Source organism: Rhinoraja longicauda, chromosome 22 (genome assembly GCF_053455715.1).
Source record: "Rhinoraja longicauda isolate Sanriku21f chromosome 22, sRhiLon1.1, whole genome shotgun sequence".
NCBI lineage: Eukaryota > Metazoa > Chordata > Chondrichthyes > Rajiformes > Arhynchobatidae > Rhinoraja > Rhinoraja longicauda.
This window is the reverse complement of record NC_135974.1, coordinates 12,665,928-12,686,909: the sequence shown is the minus strand read 5'-3', so window position 1 is coordinate 12,686,909 and position 20,982 is coordinate 12,665,928. Positions and strand designations below refer to the sequence as shown.

Genomic DNA, 20,982 nt, shown 5'->3' with positions numbered 1-20,982 from the left:
AAAATATTGAACGCTGCAGAAATTGGAAAAAGCCAAACATTTTCTGGGCCAAAATGTATTGTAATAGGAAGTGAAACAAATGAAAAGCAAGACTGAAATCAAAAAGCTGCCACAAGAGAATAGCTGACACTGCAGTAGTTAAGGCAATTTATAACATTTTGCTGATAATTTGCCTTTATTAAAATTAACCATGCAAAAATGCTATGAAATTGAAAGAATTGTTTCTATTAAAACAGTTTAAGGGAATCAATTATTTAAAAGTGAGGCCATCATTAACGCTGGTGAATTTAGGATCCTCTTGTTTTCCGGAGATGTGGTGTACAGTAAATGTAACTTTCCTATTTGGGAATAATGTAAGCTTTCCGCCATTCCACTATTTCTATTTGACGACATGTCATGGAACTCAAATAATATTTTCCAATATTTTCATTTTAGTTTTGAATAAAATAAATTGGCAGTAATAGAGTGCTCACAATGCATTAAGATTTTTTTTCAATGATGATTATAATGGCAGCAAAACCCAAGTTAAAAGCTAATGTTTGAGTAAGTTATTGTGACCAATATAAAGATATGTCAGATAATTTTTTTTTACAAACTGAAGGAGCCAATTAGTGCAAAATAAGAAGCAGTGACCCCCACAAAATGTGCGATGGACAGGTTTAACAGGCTATGATTTAAAACATCAGATGTTTTGTAAAGTGTTTTTGCGTGTCACCTTTTTTTCCCCCATTGCCGAACTGCCCCCTTTTGCCCACAGTGCGACCAGGGGTCAACTTCCCGCATAGCCTTCGTCCAATCTGCGGACCCGCAAGGCGTCACAGCTGCAGCGCCTTCCCTGCTTTTGAACCAGAATATCACCAAGAGTGTTGTCAATGGAACACCTCGGAAATAATCCTCTCCGTGTTTTGTAGACCCGCGCGCGGACTTGAAATTCCATTTTATCGCGACCGGGAGGTGATAATCGTTAGAGAGATTCACTTAGATAGCTATGGCCGCTGCGCAACAGAAAATGTTCTGCGCGATCGTTCACCGCATACAGCGAGCACAACCAATCGATACCCCTATCTCTCCTAAAACAGAATGATGTTTCATACATAGGTTCAATTTCGCCCCCTCCATTCTTGACGGTTCTTGTAAAGAGAAATATCACCCTCTCCCGCTTTTGCTCATCCTCATTGAAACAGCGGCGACACTCTGTTCACAAACATTTGCCGGAACTTTTGTTTCTTGTACGGGCAGTCGAAAACGGGACAGAGCAGAGACATCAATCATTCCCATCATCGAGAATGCAGTGTCTGCAAAGTAGATTCAGTAACTTTTAATTGGATAAATATTGAAAAAAAGGAATAGTTTGTGGATTAGATGTATCAAGGAAACAGACACAAGTCAAGTGTTGGTCTTAGTACCATATTACCAGCAGAATTTTTAAAAGTGGAGGGTTTTTATTTAGAAACATAGAAAATAGGTGCAGGAGGAGGCCATTTGGCCATTCGAGCCAGCACCGCCATTCATTGTGATCATGGCTGATCATCCACGATCAGTAACCCATGCCTGCCACCTCCCCCTATCCCTTGATTCCGCTAGCCCCTAAGAGCTCTATCTATTTGTTTTAGTTCACCATGTTATTTTATGCTAGTCACTGCTGCTGGTTAATATGCATAATGATGTGCATGTGTGAGTGAATGCATGTGATTTTGTTGTTGTTGTTAGTTATGAGTGGGTCGCGTGATTTGCTTGTCGCAGTAAGTGATGTGCTATTGCTCAGATCCACAGTGCAAACCGGCAATCTTGCTGCCTTTAGGAGTCAATGTGTAGAGCTTGCAGTCATTGCCATGCACATTCATGTCGTAAGTGTTGAAATGCTCAGAATTTTGCACCACATCGAATCGCTTGCCCTGAGACGAGGAAAACTTTACATTCCAATAATTGTTGCCTCACAACAAAATACCTGTCAAAGTCATTCTAATCATTGCAGATTTTTTTTTCTGTAACTGCTGCCATTGACAGCAGGAGATGAGCTGAAGATGCTCGTTCACAAAACAAAAGACACAAAAGTGCTGGAGTAACTCAGCGGGTCAGGTAGCATCTCTGGAGAAAAGGATTAGGTAACGTTTCGGGTCAAGACCCTCGTTCAGATTGAGATTAGAGAGGGAGAGGGAAACTAGAGGTATGGAGAGGCACGGAACAAATCAGAGGCGGCACCGTTAGCCAAAGAGCCGACAATGGTCCATCACTGCGGAGCATGGATAGGTGACGTTTTGGGTCAGGACCCCTCTTTGGGCTGTGGTGGTGGGAGGGGTGAGGGGGAAGAAAACTGGAAGAGAGGTGGGGTCAGGACAAAGCCTGGCACGTGAAAAGTGGATACAGGTGAGGGGAGGAGGTGGGGTTTGATTAGAGGATGGTTTGACAAAGGCCAGAGATGAAAAGGCAAAAAGTGTGAGATGAAGAAGATTAGGATAGAGGGGGCGCAAATTGTGAAGCCAGAGGAAAGAAATGAACTGTGCATGTTTAATATGCTTCATGAAGTTGAAATAGCCTCAAACTCGTTCCTTCATCCAGAAAGGAGGTGTTTGTTTGCTTGCTATGCCGCTACGCAATGCTGCATTCATGTAAACTGATCTATTGAGCCAGATGTACACTCAGCCTTTATCAGAAAGCTTTATCATTTGGTAACACCCCAGATGACATTTTCTTTAATGCGCGAACATTCTGCTTTTTCACATTTGCCGCAGGAAAAGCACGAGGAGAATCAAATCTATTAATTTGATTGCATAATAAATCAGCGATTACCACTGGTCTTTAATGGTTAGCATGTCACAAAGATAGTCAAACCATAGGGGATGAATCTCCAGAATTAGATAACATGACCAATAATTAACAAAACTCAGAGGCACACTGCAGTTCCTTAAAAAAATATATTCTTACGATGTAGATATTGCTGGCAAGGCCAAAGTTTATTTTTGTATCCCTCTTGGGATCACACCATGCCTAGTCAACAATCGGTCTATCAGGGAACCACCCTCGATTTGTACCAGCATCTGCAGTTATTTTCTTACCCTACCTGAGGTCATCTGTTGCCGGCCCTGATTTGTCTTGGTCTGTTCTTGCTTTTCCAATTCCACCCCCCGCCCCCCACCCCTACACACCCCACAATCAGTCCGAAGAAGGGTACCGACTGGAAACGTCACCTGTCCATTTTCCCCAGAGATGCTGCCCGACCCGCTGAGTTATTCCAGTGGTTTATGTCCATTCATAGTTTTATTGTTCATCTCTAATTGTCCTTGTGAAGTTACTTGTGAGGTGATGTCTAGATCCCATAAACTGGGTATTTGGAAAGGGAGATTACAACAGTTTTAATACGAGCTTGAGGGAAATGGAAATCTAAATTCCAATAAACCCAAGCGCAACCTGGAAACATACATATTTTAGCAGAAAGCTTTAAGTTAGACATTTCCAATATAACCCATGCACATCAAGGAAGGGAAGGAAATAGCACGATAATTCTGCTATCTCACGGGGCCAGCAACCTGGGTTCAATCTTGATCGTCACCCATTCCTTCTCTCCAGAGATGCTGCCTATCCCGCTGAGTTACTCCAGCATTTTGTGTCCACCTTCAATCTTCGGCAATTTGCAGAATCTGAATATTATTCCCATGGGTTTCTGCTGGGCACTTTTCTTTCCTCCCAAATCTCAAAGTCATGCGGGCCGGTTAATTGACATCTGTAAATTATCCCTTAGTGCGGGGTAAATTGCAAAAGAAAAGCCAAGGGGAGAGTAGGTGGGTGCGCTGGAGAGACTCGATTGCCCACCTACAGGGAAGTAAAGTGAGTGGGAATGGGACTGATCAAGTTGCTCTGCCAAGAGCCATACGAACCCAATGAACCAAATCACCTCCTTTCGTGTTGTAATAAATACGGACAGTTCCCACTTCATCTCAAGAATAGAATATACTGTGAGTTTATAAATATGCATTCATTTAATTTCATTCAACATTTTGGCTTGCACCCCTCCAAAATGGTCTTGTTGAAAATCCTTAAAAAAACACTTGCTTTTCTCTTGTCTGAAGAAGGGTCTTGACATGAAACGTCATCTATCCACATCCTCCAGAGTTGCTGCCTGACGCGCTGAGTTGCTCCAGCACTTTTTGTTTTTGTTTTTGTGTTCACCTTTCTTCTCCTGCTCTATGCATGAGAGCACGAGAAAAACACCGGGTCTCGGCCTGAAATGCCACCTATTCCTTTTTATCCGGAGATGCTGCCTGACCCGCTGAGTTACTCCAGCACTTTGTGTCTACCTGCAGTGCTGATATGATTTCACCTTTGGACTTTCAGTAGATGGCTGGTAAGAAAAGCCAATGACCTCCAACTTTAATAAAAATCTTGCAGCTTTGCAACAGGCTTTTTTTTTATCAGTAAAATGACAGGCCGCGTGGAAGTGAGCCAAAAAGCATGTTTGAAAAGAGTTGCTAAATGGTGGTTTAAAACAAAACTGGGCAGATATCCTTTTTGGCTGTTAAGGTGATATCAGAAACAAAGCATAGAGATTGCTTTTCAGATCAGAATAGATAAGAGCGTCTGAAATGTCAACACTGGAGGATTGTCTCCAATACTCTGTTCTCTGCCACTGTCCTTATAAACCCTGATCACAAAGTTCAAATTAGTGTAGTTTGATGGGATGAGAATTAGGTAATTCCACGGCCTTAATGGAAGGTTTCAAGTGAAGGACAACATGGGCAGCCTCACCAGAGTTTCCTGCCGATGCCAGATCATCGCAGAAAATTGACGGTGATTTAGTGCCCATTGCCAAAGCCCCTGACCAAAAGCAGGCCGCAGAGTTGCCTGTGTTTTGAAGTGAAGTACCATACTTCTGCAGAGGAGGGTGCTCTTCTGAGATAGCAGCTCAGACATACAGTTGGGGAAGAATGGAAGAAAGTTTACTCTGCAAAACAGGCTCTCATCTTGCACGGACCAGTGGTCTTTGATGTGGCTGCATGATAGGTTTTAGTTTAATGACCTCTGGTGCTAACAACCTCCAAGGCTACATGGACTGAATCAATAAAGTTTAAGGCAAGGAGGCTCACATCTGTAGTGACCTGGGTTCAACGCTAGCCTCGAGGTACCATTTGTGTGGAGTTTGCATGTTCTTCCTGCGAGCACTTGTGCTTCTCCCGAATGCTCCCACCGCAAACACCTACAGGCCAGGAGGCTAATCAACCGCTGTAAATGGTGTCCACTGTAAATTGCCCCAAGTATGGTGAGTGGCAGGAGAATGGATAGTGGAGGGGGAGGGAGGAGGAGGTGTGGGCAATATTCTGGCTTTTAAGGGAGATGTGCGAGGAAAAGGAAAGTGAGAGGTTAGCACCGATGGGTGTTTGATGGCTAGAACGTTTGCGAATGGGACGAAGGGCCTGTTTCTGTGCTGCATGACTCAATGACAAAAACCACAGTGAGGAAAAATGTAATACCTAACTAGTTGAGTAACACATTGATTTAAAATAAATTACACTTTTTCCTTCAGATTTTTCTGTGGTCTCGCCCTTTCATTTTAACCCTCCAGAACATCTGAGCTCCTCCAAATCCTTTTCCGAATCATCTCCGGAGCTGTCTGCTTGATTGTTAGCTAGCATCCATTCAGCTGCCAAGATCGTAAGCTTTGGAATCCATTACCCAACCCTATCCACCTCTCCATCTCTATTTAGGGCTCTCCTTAAAATATACTCCGACCAAGGTTCTAATCACCTGTCCCAATATATCTCCAGGAGACTGGCTGTATATCTCCAGGAGATTATCTCCAGGCTGCCAAATCTTATTTGAACAAGCTCCTGTGAAGCATCAAGGGACATTTTGAGAAGCTACACTAATACGAATTGTTGCTGTTGTAGACTCATATAACCAGATTACTTTCAGCCTCCACTTCACTGGTACAGCTAATTAGAGTCATAGAGTCACACAGCATGGAAACAGGCCCTTCGGCCCAACTCGCCTATGCCGACCAAGATGCCCCATCTGCACCAGTCCCACCTGCCCGCGTTTGACCCATATCCCTCTAAACCTTTCCTATCCTTGTACATCCAATTAGTCTCAGGTTATTAAACACTGATGCGTTGTTTCATTAACAGGTGCATTTCATTAACTATTTGTCCGTCCTGTCTTTCATTCCACGAGATCACTTGAAAGTAAGCGTAATCTACCTTTTGATTTTATATCTTACGTTTACACAGATTCCCAATGAAATGCACAAGAAAGCAACCACTGCGCTCCATGCCATAAGCCAGGTAAACATCTTTTCATTTGCTTTGGAACTGGGTAATTTGGTATTCCAGAAATAATCCTGGAATTTGCTTTTGTTTTTGTTAAAGGTTGACGTCTGTGTAGGGATGAGAAACGTGCAAAGGAAACGTTTCACTCGGAACAAAATGTATACAGCTTGCTGTGTTGCCATTGCGTTGTGTTGTGACAGCAGTCCAGCGCAAAGGAACTACTGTCACCAAATGAGCATCATCCAGTGTAAATTGAACGCGTTCGTACATTAAAAGGCAAAACAGATCAAATAGGCTAAATGGTGCTTCATTTTATTGTTAAAGGTCACGTGTGAAACTGATCGATACATACAAATGGACAGGGGAAGCAATAGTATTTGGCAGCATCCAATCTGCAAGCAGACACCAAAGAAAGTTTGATCAGAGGAAGGTTACTTATGTTTCTTAGTTTAGTTTAATGTCAATAGATTCCATCCTGGATTCTATCGCTCCCCTTAAAATGAAAAAGCCTAAGCCCAAAGGTCGGCCGTGGCTCAATGACACCACCAAAGCCCTAAGAAGGGAGTGCAGAAAATCAGAAAGGAGGTGGAAATGTGACAAGCTTCAAATTTCCTTCGAAATTCTGAGAAACAATCTTCTCAAATACCAGGAAGCAGTAAAGTCTGCTAGAGCACAATACTTCTCCGACCTTATTTCCAAAAACTCTCATAACTCCAAGGTCCTATTTAGAACAATTACCTCTGTCATATGTCCCGCCCCCAGTACCAGCTTAGTTGGGTCCCCTGCTAAGTGCGAAGAATTCGCTAAATTTTTCACCAACAAAGTTGAGAACATTAGAATGAACATTTCCCCTCCCACCCGTGACCTAGCTGTCTCACTAGTCTGTTCATCTAAATTGGACTGCTTCCAACCCGCACTCTATCCTCCCTTGCAAAGCTTGTCTCCGCTATGAAACCTGCAACCTGCCCCCTTGATCCTGCCCCCACTGCCCTTCTGAAGGATGTCATTGCAATAGCCGGTCCCAGCATCCTCTCTATTATCAACAGTTCTCTGGCCAATGGGACTGTTCCAACCAGTTTCAAGCACGTGGTGGTCCAGCCCCTACTGAAAAAACCTAACCTAGACCCCACCTTGCCTAGCAACTACAGACCCATTTCCAAACTGCCATTCCTGTCAAAAGTCCTTGAAAAGGCAATTCTAAACCAATTAGTGCCCTACCTGCACCAATACACCATCCTGGAAAGTTTCCAGTCAGGTTTCAGAGCCCACCACAGCACAGAGTCTGCCTTGTTGAAGGTACACAACGACCTGCTTCTCGCCATCGACACCGGCGACTGTGCAATCCTGCTCCTTCTCGACCTCAGCGCAGCGTTCGATACAGTGGACCACACCATCCTTATTGACCGTCTCCGGTACGCGGTTGGCATTGATGGCACTGCCCTGAGCTGGTTCGCTTCGTACCTCAAAGATAGGAGTTTCGCCATCAACATAGGCAGTTATTCCTCTGCTCCAGCTAGCCTCTCCTGCGGAGTTCCACAAGGCTCCATCCTAGGCCCCATTCTCTTCTCTCTATACATGCTCCCCCTTGGCCAAATCATTCAAAGGCACGGCATTTCTTTCCACTGCTATGCCGATGACACTCAGCTTTACCTCCCCCTGAAACCCAACAACCAGTCAAATTTAAACAGCCTCTTACACTGCCTTGAGGACATAAAATGTTGGATGGCACAGAACTTCCTCCAATTAAATGAGAGCAAGTCTGAGGTCATCCTATTCGGCCCCCCCCGACTCCATCAAATCGATAACAGGCAGTCTTGGAAGTCTATCCTGCCTAGTCAAACCGCATGTCAAAAACCTCGGCATGATATTTGACTCTGCATTAAAATTTGATAAGCAAGTCAACGCTGTGGTAAAATCCAGCTTCTTCCAACTTCGAACCATAGCTAAAATCAAACCTTTCCTCCAATTCGACGACACAGAAAAAATCATTCACGCTTTCATTTCCTCCCGCCTAGACTACTGCAACTCCCTATACACTGGGATCAGCCAATCTTCCCTGTCCCGCCTGCAACTGGTCCTAAACGCCGCAGCGAGACTCCTGACGTGTACCCGTAAAAGGGACCACATCACCCCGATTCTGGCCTCTCTCCACTGGCTCCCTGTACGGTACAGAATCAACTTCAAGCTCCTCCTATTCACGTATAAAGCCCTAAATGGACATTCCCCCCCACATCAAAAATCTTCTAACCCCCCCTCTTTAACTCCAGGTCCCTCAGGTCGGCCGACTTGGGGCTACTCACTATCCCGCGGTCTAGGCTTAAGCTCAGGGGTGACCGCGCTTTTGCGGTTGCAGCTCCTAGACTGTGGAACAGCATCCCTCTCCCCATCAGAACTGCCCCCTCCATCGACTCCTTTAAGTCCAGGCTCAAAACCTATTTCTACTCCCTAGCGTTTGAGGCTCATTGAGGAGGCGCTGTGAACTGTTTGCGTGCTACTGTATGTTTCATTTTTTTTCCTTAGTACCTAATCAGATGTACAGCACTTTGGTCAACGTGGGTTGTTTTTAAATGTGCTATACAAATAAAATTGACTTGACTTGACTTGACATGTGTACCGAGGTACAGTGAAAAACCTTTGTTGCTTGCTAACCAGTCAGCGGAAAGACTATACATGATTACAATCAAACCATCCGCAGTGTACAGATACATGATAAAGGGAATAACATTGAGTGCAAGATAAAGTCCAGTAAAGTCTGATCAAAGATAGTCCGAGGGTCTCCAATGAGGTAGATAGTAGCTAAGGACTGCTCTCTAGTTGTTGGTAGGATGGTTCAGTTTGATCAGAGGAAGGTTATTGCATTTCTTAATTGAATACACTGTACTGTGCAGCTCCCAAGCATTTGGTAAATTAGCAGAAGAACAGTTAACAGAGGAGCAGTTAACTGGAAACATGGGAATCAGCAGCATAATATCCAAGAGATGTAGAAATAAGGAACTGCAGATGCTGCTTTACAAAAAAAAAAAGACACAGAGTGCTGATGTAGTAGTTCAGCAGGTCAGACGGCATCTCAGAAGTCACAGGGGTCTGAAGAAAGGTCTCGACCCGAAACATCACCTATCCTTTTTCTCCAGATATGCTGCCTGACCCGCTGAGTTAATCCAGCACTTTGTGCCTTTGGTATAAACCAGCAGCAGCAGTTCTTTGTTTTTATCTCAGGAGGACATGGATAGGCGACGTTTCGGGTCGGGACACTCCTTCAGACTGATTCTGAAATTGGGTCCCGACCTGAAACATTGTCTATCCATAGATTCCTGAGATGCCGCCTGGCCCGCTGAACTACTCCAACACTTTGTGTCTTCGTCTTCAGCCTAATATCCAATCTCAGATTTGGACACTCTTTGAAGTCGCAGATACCATTGTGTGCCTGGACAGAATCTCTTTTCACGATGCAGAAATGATTAGTCATTAATTTTATGGTTAGGGGCAAGGGCAATGAGAGACATAGGCAATGATGTGGAGAAATAAAGGACAAAGAATAAAAGATATGCAAAAGAGTGACGATGATAAAGGAAACAAGCCATTGTTAGCTGTTTGTAGGGTAAAAACGGGAAGCTACTGCAACTCGGGTGGGGGAGGGATAGAGAGAGAGGGAATGCCGGGGCTACCTGAAGTGAGAGAAATCAATATTCATACCACTAGGTTGTAAGCTGCCCAAGCAAAATATGAGCTTAATAGTATGACATGCTTACATATGGAAAAGGCCTAAGGTTTGAGGCTTTTTTACTCATTCTTTCATGGGATCTAGGACCGACTCACAAAGCTTGTATTTAATGCCCCTCTTGCTGCCCTTGAACAGAGAGGCTTGCCAGGCCATTTCAGAAGGTTTCCAGAAACGCATCCCGATCAGTACTGCTAATCAGGCTACATTGTTGCACTAGCAGTGAAACAGAGTTGGCTTCCTGATGGAGCAAAACAATCCAAGTCATTCTAACAGGGACAGGTTGGACCGGCTCGGATTGTTGCCTCTGGACCACTGGAGGTTGAGGGAAGACCTGATAGAAGTATGTAAAATTATGAGAGGCATAGATAGGGTAGACAGTCAGAACCTTTTTCACCTGCATGGAAATATCAAATACAAGAGGGCACAGCTTCAAGGTGAGAGAGGCAAAGATTAATGGAGATAAGCAGGGCAAGTTTTTTCCCCACAGAGGGTGGTGGGTGCCTGGAACCTGTTTTGGGGGTGGTGATGAAGGCAGAATATGATAGTGGGTTTTAAGTGTCTTTCGGATGGATCCGTGGATGTTCTTGTTCTGGTTCTGGTTGATTACTGCGCAAACAACTCATAAGTGGTTATCTCGTGCAGGAATAGAGAGGTATTCATTACGTAAAGGCAGATAAGAGTTGGCCTTGGCGTTTTGTTAAGCACAGACATTGTGGGCTGAAGGGCCTGTTCTTGTACTGCACTGTTCTAAGTTCAATGTCCCCATCTCTAGTAAAAATACAATATGCGTGAGTTCAGGCAGGTGTAAGGACTTCTCAGAACATTGGTGCAGGACGTTAACACGTCTTACCCTTCCTCCAAAATTCACTCCATACAAGTCATTTTCTGTGCCCGGTATCCATGGTACGACTTTCCCATTCTAGAATATCGAACTTAAATTCCCCAGAGGCTGCAGTGGGATCTGAACTCACAGCCTCATGCGGTCAGCCCTGTTCTCTAGTTCAGTAATGTGGCAAATGTGCTCCTGCATTGTGGATTTGGATTGTTGGTTATTGAATTATTGAATAGGTTTGAAGCCGAGCACGTGTTGGTGAGACCTCCATGTGGTGTGGAGATTGGGAAGGAACTATCTGCGCCATTTTGTAAACAGTTATTGAAGTTGCTGAACCCGATTTGAAGCACATGATACACACCAAAGTGCCCAGGCAGAAGTGCTGGATACTGTCTGGGTCCTTCTGCAGGAAATGCAGTGGAAAACATCACAGTAAAATAAAACAGACAGCTCAAATGAAAAAGAATTCAGGGAATGCAAACGCCACAAAATCTGCTATTCATAGTTTCTAATTTCCATTTCCCTTCTTACCGTAAAGAATAAAATGCAGCTGTCCGCATACAATTGAAAGCCAGTGCGTGCTTAACTGTGGCGAGGAAAGTCATCCTGAGCATTAATGATCAAATTGTTAATTTTTACCAGAAAACCCAACTCTCTTGAATGGGTCTGAAGAAGGGTCTCGACCCGAAACGTCACCCATTCCTTCTCTCCAGAGATGCTGCCTGTCCCGCTGAGTTACTCCAGCTTTTTGTGTCCATCTCTTGAATGAAAAGCTGAATAAATTTCTGCAATCTACACATTTCAGTCGCAGCCAAATCCATCCAGTCGACATTAATAGTGAATGTGGTTTAAATAAATCAGAAAAGGCATAAGCAAACTGCAAGAGGGGGCTCAGAGTTTTAACTATTTGAAGGCAATTGTCTTTTTCTTGGCTGAAAATCAGGCATTTTCTTCTCCTCTCCAGCTGATTCATTAAATATCCTGAATGCGTAGATAAAAGAAACTCATTTCCATCCAATGCTCATTGAGTAAAGGTGGGTTATAGCTGGGGGGGGGCAGAAGTGGGTCGCAACAGAACACTTCTCCCCGCCACTCACTCCCATAAATCATTAACCATATCGGAATCGGAATCGGACTGGAGCACCCGGAGAAAACCCACGTGGTCACAGGGAGAACATACAAACTCCGCACAGACGGCACCCGTAGTCAGGATCGAACCAGGGCCTCTGGTGGTGTGAGGCAGCAGCCAGACCGCTGCGTTACTGCTCCACCTTTTTGCTTTCTAATTGTGTTTTGGACTAATGCCTTGTATTTTTTGCAGTCCTATTTATTTTACTGTCTTGAAGAATTTCATGGTCATTTATGCATTATTTATGTGTCCGTAAGTTTGTTGATATATCTGTCACGATGCTGAAAGCAAGATTTTCATTGCACCTCTACCTCACTGTACTTATGTGAAGGACAATAAACTCAACATGACTTGGCGTGAATTTGCCCTTTCAAAAGCAGCATGGCACAGCTACAAGAGATGCAGTTCAGGCCTCCAATGCTGTCTGTGTGGAGTTTGCATGTACTCCCTCTGAATGCTGGATTTCCTCACACATTCCAGACCTGCAGGTTGGTAGGATGATTGTCAATTGTCCTTTGTGTGTAGGTGAGTTTGTATGTAGGTGAGTTCACATTCAAAAGATGTGCAGGATTTTTTTAAATTAATCAAAAATATTAATTCAAATATTAAAATAATATATACAATACAATAAAACCAAAACAGAACCCACCACCATAATACAAGACAAACAATAAACTATTATACAACTATCTCGCACTCTTTGTCAAGGATGCATTCAACCCCTCGTGGTGCCCAGCGGTCCCGGAAATCCCCAGGGTGCCTGTGGACAGCGTGTAGTCCCTCTCTAAAACCACCCGGTAACCCTGGAAAACGGGCAGGCAGCTGGCCCGGGCAGAGCCCTCTTCTGCCTGGCCCCCTGACTCGCGGATGGCCAGCTTGGCCAGGCCCAGGAGCAACCCCAACCAGGCCATCTTCGGCCCCACCTTCTCCCCTATGCACAGGGTGTCCAAAGATGAGGATGGTGGGTGAGAAGTGCAGCCAGAAGGCAAGGAGCAGGCCCTTTAGATATTGAAACGGGGGCTGCAACCTCGCACACTCCATATACACGTGGTACACAGACGCTTCCAGCCCGCTAAAGTGGCAGGCAGCTGGCGAGTCTGTGAACTGCGAGAGAAACAGGTTGCAGGGGACTCTTCGGTGCAGTACCTGCTACCCCAGGTCCCCGACGTAGGGGGGCAGAATCCCTGCCTAGAGGAAAAAGATGTGCAAGTTTTTTTAAATCAAAACATTTATTCAATTATTTAAAAATAATATTTAAAATAATAATGCGATAAAACTAAACAGAACGCACCACCAGAATACAATACAAACAACTATACCAAATGAAACTATTATACAGCTATATTACAATCCCTGTCCAGGATGCATCCAATCCCCCGCGGTGCCCAGCGGTCCCGGAAATCCCCCAGGGTGCCCGTGGACAGCGCGTAGTCCCTCTCTAACGCCACCCGGGAGCGGACGTAACCCTGGAAAAGGGGCAGGCAGCTGGCCCGGGCAGAGCCCTCTTCTGCCTGGCCCCGTGACCCGCGGATAGCCAACTTGGCCAGGCCCAGGAGCAACCCAACCAGCAACCCTTCGGCCCTACCCTCTCCCCCTACGCACAGGGTGTCCAAAGATGAGGATGGTGGGTGAGAAGTGCAGCCAGAAGGCAAGGAGCAGGCCCTTTAGATATTGGAACAGGGGCTGCAACCTCACACACTCTATATACACGTGGCAGGCAGCTGGCGAGTCTGTGAACTGCGAGAGAAACAGGTTGCAGGGGACTCCTCAGTGCAGTACCCTCCACCCCAGGTCCCCGATGGAGAGGGGCAGAATCCCTGCCTAGAGGGAAAAGATGTGCAGGTTGGTAGGTTGACTGGCCACTGCCTAATTGTCATTTGTGTGTAGAAGAGTTCATGGGAATAAGGGGAGGACAGATGAGTAGGAGAATGGGTTTGCTCCAAGAGCTGGCTTGGATTCAATGGGACCATATGGCTGCCTTCTATATTGTAAGGAAATATGAGAAATAAATTCCTGATCGTGCCCCTCCCAGATTTTAAAGATAAATTTCAGGCAATCGTGAAGTCTTTGATGAGATCTGGAATGAATCTCACGAAACCACATCAGTTTGGCCGAAGGCTGCCTGGTTTTGACATATGTTTACACCACGCAACCTTGGTCCGTATTATAAATGTCCCCTTTACATTTTTGTGGTGGCAGTCAGGGGCTCCTCTACCTGCCTCCTTTGAATGCAGCTTGACATCGTCTGACCATCATTTTCATTGTGGAAAAGAGGATAACAATGTTTTCATCATGACCTCAACTGAAATGGAAGACTTACAAAACCCAGCCACATGTCATGCAGAAGAAGCACGCAGAAATTAAAGGCTCAGAAAGACGTCATTTAACCCACCATGTCAATCACTCGGCCTGTTAGATTAATTCTCAGCTCGTTATCCATCATCTTAAAGGCTACGGCTCTGTTGAGCTCCACAGCAATGAAGACGTTTTAATGACAGGATCCTTAGGCTGAGATTAAAGCTTCTCAATTAGAATATTTCTTAATGCGCATTAGAGGGGAAACGGGTGATATTTGGGCCTGGAGATGTTTTGCCTGCAAATTTATTTTGAGTCACCGAGTCATGAAATTGGCCCTTCAGCCCAACTCATCCACGCTGACCAAGATGGCCCATCTAAGCTCGTCCTATTTGCCTGCTTTTGGACCATATCCCTCTAAACCTTTCCTATCCATCTCCCTCTCCAAGTGTCTTTGAAATGTTGTTATTGTACCTGGCTCAACTGCCACCTCTGGCAGCTCATTCCATGTGCTCACCAGCCTCTGAACTTAACATTGTCCCTCATGTTCCTATTGAAAGAAAAGCTTCTCACTGTCCTTCTGTACATGTAACAAAAACCTGAACAAAATTGTCCCTCTCACCTTAAACCAATGTCCTTTGCTTCTTGATTCCCCTACCCTGGATAAAAGACTTTATGCAATCACCTTATCTATTCCCCTTATGATTTTATACACCTTTGTTAGATCACCCCTCAGCCTGTGGCACTTCTGATATAACAGTTGATTATCTAGAAACAACCTACACTGTTGCCAAGTTCTTTGGGTGTTTTCTGAGATTATGTGGCTAGGTACATATGAACATTGCCATTTACTGTTTCTGTTCCATGATTGATCAAAAGATACAGCATGAAAACAGGCCCTTCGGCCCACCGAGTCTATGCCAACCATCTAACACCTACTCACACAAGTACTCTGTTATCCCACTTTTGCATCCACTGCCTGCACGTTAAGGACAATTTGCACAGGCCAATTAACCCAAGTCTCCGGGGTGTGGGTGGAAACCGGAGCACTGGGAGGAATCCCACACGGTCTCAGGGAGAACGTGAACACTCCATACAGACAGCACCCGAGGTCAGGATCGAACCCGGGTCGCTAGCTGCTGTGAGGCAGCAGCTCTGTCAGCAGCACCAGTGTGCCGCTGCCACGGGACTGATGGATGAACATGGTCACAGGCGGGCTATAACTTCACTTGAGACGGTGACATTTTCCAGGCGAACAATCCCCTCATTCACACTTGCCTGCTCTTTCCCTGCAGCCCAGCAAGTTGCTTCTCTCTCAAATGCCCGCACAACTCCCTTCCAAAGTTACAGAGTGACTCTCTCTCCGCCACTCTGGCCGGCAGTAAATTCCAGATCATTATGATTCCGAATGAAAGAGTTGTTTTCCACACACTTCCCTTGTGTCCTTTGCCCTGGGTTTTAAACCTCTGCCCCTTTGAACCATTCGGTTAATGGGAACAGCTTCCTTTTATCTCTCTTATCTAATGGAACTTTCTGCTTGGTTTCCAAACCATTCAGCTGCTTTTGATCAATTTGTCCAGTTGGCTGACCTGTTAATTTCTTTGTAGAGTCAAGGGGCATGTGTCGTACTTGCTGAGGTCCTAAACCTTGGTCTGCTCTGTTTGGTTTGTTAACAGCCCTGGGTTTTATATTACAACTCACAGATACATGCATTACGGTGTGGCACCAGTTATTGACAGCTAAACTGCAGGACGAAACAACTCCTCGCAGTGGGAAATTTAAATTTATGTAACAGAAATAAATCTGGAATTTAAATAGGGAGCATTTTCACCGATGAAAACGATGCAGCTAAATAGCTATTTTATTTTTTAAACATTCTGTCCATGTCACTGAAATACTATGGTGAAGGAAGTCTGGGCGTTCGTTCCTGATTCTACCTGGACGCTTGGTTGACTCAGAACTAGCCTCTGAAATGGCCCAACATGTCTCTCAGTTCAGGGGCAATTAACGCAGGGCAATAAACGTTGGCCTTTCCAGCAACATATACAAATAAAAAGTAATTGTCTCCATGTGACACTTAGCTGTTAACATTCCATTATAACATATACAACAAAGTGCAAATGTACTAGTACTGGGCCCCTTCGAACACAGGTTTTAACAGTCTTCGAACGACAAAATCCTGTCCATCATTACTCACTGCGTCCTGCCACTAACCAGTTTGCCACTCTCCTTTTTATCTATTTTGCAACTCTACCTGTTCCGCTGAAACTCACCTTGGCCAAAAATAAGTTAATTAATCTCCGTTTCCTGCCTTAAGGTCCATATTAGAACAGAACAGAAAACATAGACCAGGACAGCACAGGAACAGGCTCTTTGGACAACAATGTCTGTGATGACTGTGATGCCAAAATAAACTCATTTCATCTGCCCGCACGTTCCTCCATTCCCTGCAAATCCATGTGCCTATCTAAAGGCCTCTTAAACATTACCATTGTATCTGTCTCCACCACCACCCCAATCAGCACATTGCAGACACACACCACCCTCTGTGTAAAATGCAGACAATAGACAATAGACAATAGGTGCAGGAGGAGGCCATTCGGCCCTTCAAGCCAGCACCGCCATTCAATGTGATCATGGCTGATCATTCTCAACCAGTACCCCGTTCCTGCCTTCTCCCCATACCCCCTGACTCCGCTATCCTTAAGGGCTCTATCCAGCTCTCTCTTGAATGCATTCAGAGAATTGGCCTCCACTGCCTTCTGAGGCAGAGAATTCCACAGATTCACAACTCTCTGACTGAAAGAGTTTTTCCTCATCTCAGTTCTAAATGGCCTACCCCTTATTCTTAAACTGTGGCCCCTGGTTCTGGACTCCCCCAACATTGGGAACATGTTTCCTGCCTCTAACGTGTCCAACCCCTTAATAATCTTATACGCTTCGATAAGATCTCCTCTCATCCTTTCAGACCCTGCACATCCTCTTTAAACTTTGTCCCTCTCAACTGAGTGATGCCTTCTAGTCTACAATATTTCCACTTTCGGAAAAAGGTTCTGACTATCCAACTTATCCAGGCATCTCATCATTTTATATACTTCTATTAGGTCACCCCTCGACCTCTGATAGGTCTGTTCAACCTCTCCTTGTAGCTGTTACCACCCAATCCAGACAGTTCTGGTGAACCTTTTTTACACCCTGACCAAATCCTTCACATGCTTCCTGCAATGGTGCAACCAGAACTGCACACAACACTCCAAATGCGGCCCAACCATAGACTTATAGAGCTGCACCACGACTTCCTGACTCTTATACACAATGCCCCACCAATGAAGACAGGCATACTATATGCCTTTTTTACAGTCTGAAGAAGGGTCTCAACCCGAAACGTCACCCATTCATTCTCTCCTGAGATTCTGCCTGACCCGCTGAGTTACTCCAGTTTTGTGATACCTGCCTTTTTTACCTATCATTAGGTGCTAGAAAGTGCACAGAGAAGATCTATGAATACGTTGCCAGGACTTGAGGACCTGAGCTATAGGGAAGGGTTGGGCAGGCAAGGACTTTATTCCTTGGAGCGCAAGAGGCTGAGGGGTGATATTATAGAGGTCTATAAAATCATGAGGGTATAGAACTGGTGAATGCACAGGGTATTTTTCCCAGGATCAAAATCCCCTTGATTTTCTCAGGGAATCAAGAATGAGAGGGCATAGAAACATAGAAACATAGAAAATAGGTGCAGGAGGAGGCCATTTAGCCCTTCGAGCCAGCATCGCCATTCATTGTGATCATGGCTGATCGTCCACAATCAGTAACCTGTGCCTGCCTTCTGATAGTGGATTTATTCACAAAATGCTGGAGTAACTCAGCAAGTCAGGCAGCATCTCAGGAGAGAAGGAATGGGTGACGTTTCGGGTCGAGATCCTTCTTGATCAGCCATGATCACAATGAATGGCGGTGCTGGCTCGAAGGGCCAAATGGCCTCCTCCTGCACATATTTTCTATGTTTCTATGCCCCCTCATTCTTGATTCCCCGAGAAAATCAAGGGGATTTTGATCCGGGGAAAAATACTCTGTGCATTCACCAGTTCAATAGCCCTCATGATTTTATAGACCTCTATAGGTTTAAGGGGAGAGGGGAAAGATTTAATAGGAACCATTGATGCAGCTTTTTCATACAGTGGGTGGTGGATTTATGGAACAAGCAGCCAGAGAAAGTAGTTGACAATAACTGCATTTAAGAGATATTTGGACACATATACATGGACAGATACATGCCTGACCTGCTGAGTTACTCCAGCATTTTGTGACATAAATACCTTCGATTTGTACCAGCATCTGCAGTTATTTTCTTACACTACATGGACAGGAAAGATGGAGATGGATTTGGGCCAAAGGCAGGCAAATAGGACTAGCGTAGATTAGACATCTTGGTCAGTATGGACGAGTTGGGACAAAAGGCCTGTTTCTGTGCTGTATGATGCTAAGACTCTATCATACTGAACAAATAATCCGTTTCAGTATCGCTTATTTGAGGGGAAGATATTTTTGAGGACAGCAGCTCTTCTTAGACTTTCCTGCTCTTCAAAACAGTGCAATTGAATCTTTTATGTCGGCACAAATCCTTTAGGGCAGCACAGTGGCACAGCAGTGGAGCTGGTGCCTTACAGCGCCGGAGACCCCGGTTCGATGCTGACTACGGGAGCTATCTGTATGGAGTTTGTACTTTTCCCCCTGTGAGCCTGTGGGCTTTCCCTGGGTGCTCCGGTTTCCTCCCACATTCCAAAGACGTGCAGGTTTGTAGCTTAATTGGCTTCGGCAAAATCTGTAAATTGTCCCGAATGTGTAGGATAGTGCTAGTGTACAGGGTGATCGCTGGTCGACACGGACTCGTTGGGCCGAAGGGCCTGTTTCCTCTCTGTATCTCTAAAGACTGAAGTCTAAAGTCCACCCAAGGAGCGCTTCACTTTAGCATCGTACCTCAAAAAAATCTGCCTCAAAGGTCATCCCTTGCTGGGAGTGGCTGTGCTTCCGAAATTCAGTTCCAATATCTTGAATAGAATTAAAGTTTGAAAGTGGAGTAGAGAGTGCAGCTGTTATTAACATCATAGTAAACAGATCGTGTAGGCATTACGTCACTGCTCTTTGTGGGGACTCACCGTTTATAAATTGTTTTTTGGTTTTGGTTTTTGCAATATCGCAGAAGTGACTACACTTTGTAAATCGTCCACTGTTGAAGAGATTGTCAAAGAAGCTATTTAATTGCAAAAATCTTTCCCCGATGATGTCATTCTGACTTCGTCAAATTAAAAAAAAAGTTGCCAAGTTGAATGGAAAGCACAACACAGGATAAAAAAGTTAATAATTCTCTGTGCAACTGTTACAATTTTAAACAGGGACAATGGGAGGTGTCTTGTTGTTAAACTTATTAAAAATGAACTCTCCGTTAAAATGGCTTCAACACCCTCAAGCACGACGTATGATTCGAGTTTCTATTGGGGGAAGATTCCAAGAAGCAGGATTGACACGGCTCAGAAATGCACGATGCATTCGCTTAATGATTGCACCAAATGCTGGGAGCACTCTGGAAGGCAGATGTTAAAGGTGAAGTTTTGGGGGGAATTTCAAGCGTGCCAGTTTGTGCTATCTTAACGATCCCCAATGATATTTAAATGTTGAAGGAAGGGCTGGTTTAGCATATCACATTACTGATGCTGGTCAGTAAATCATCTGAAATAGCTACCCGTGTCACGTGTCACAGAAGGGTGTGAAAGTAATTGGAGCAGTTTAGCCAATACACTCCAAGTATCTCAAGTTTAAAGTGGCTGTACACACACTTTAGTTTAGTTTAGAGATACAGCAAGGAAACAGGCCCTTCAGCCGACCAAGTTCGTGCCAACCATTGATCACCTGTTCACACTGGTTCTATGTTATTCCACTTTCTTACCTGCTCCCTACATATTGCCTCAGAAGGCAGTGGAGGCCAATTCTCTGAATGCATTCAAGAGAGAGCTGGATAGAGCTCTTAAGGATAGCGGAGTCAGGGGGTATGGGGAGAAGGCAGGAACGGGGTACTGATTGAGAATGATCAGCCATGATCTCATTGAATGGCGGTGCTGGCTCGAAGGACCGAATGGCCTCCTCCTGCACCTATTGACTATTGTCTATTGTCTATATTAGCGGCAATTTTACACAGGCCGATTAACGTGCAAACCTGCTCGTCTTTGGGATGTGAGAGGATACCGGAGCACTTGGAGAAAACCACGCGGTTACAGGGAGAACATGTATACTCCACACAGACAGCACCCGAGGACGGGATGGAACCTGGGTCGCTGGCATTGTGAGGCAGAAGCTCTACCAGCTGTGCCACTGTGTGTAACGCATGCATCACTGTGCATGATAAGCCTTGCATGGTGGAACAGGCACCAATATGCTTGCACACTGCAAGCTGCCTATTTAATTAACATCGGTATTATAGTCATTTTCACTAACGTGTTATAATCCAGCCCCAGTGCTAGGTTTACAGTGGTTCGATAGGTGGATTGGTAATCACAACATCTGGACTAAACATCCAACGGAATGTGAATCAATCTTACTTTGGAGATTTATAGTATTGAATTATGCTTGAAAGAAAACTGGTAATGTTCAACACATTGATAAAACAGCAGAAAATTCATGTTCATAAGTTCCAGGAGTAGAATGAGGCCATTCGGCCCACCAAGTCTACTCCACCATTCAATCATGGCTG

At 44.8% G+C, this 20,982-nt stretch overlaps 1 protein-coding gene across 2 annotated transcripts in view; it reads left to right on the top strand.

Annotated features, from left to right (window-relative positions):
• LOC144604392 (transcription factor MafB-like) overlaps positions 1–20,982 on the top strand; it is a 387,791-nt gene that overhangs the window by 5,278 nt on the left and 361,531 nt on the right. The window contains exon 2 of one of the 2 annotated variants that reach the window (XM_078418742.1): positions 6,222–6,275. The exons of the other annotated variant lie outside the window; for it this stretch is intronic. Within the exon in view, the coding sequence (XP_078274868.1) occupies positions 6,222–6,270 (49 nt within the window). The 3' untranslated portion in view covers positions 6,271–6,275. The remainder of the gene's footprint in view (positions 1–6,221; positions 6,276–20,982) is intronic. 2 annotated transcript variants of the gene reach the window in all.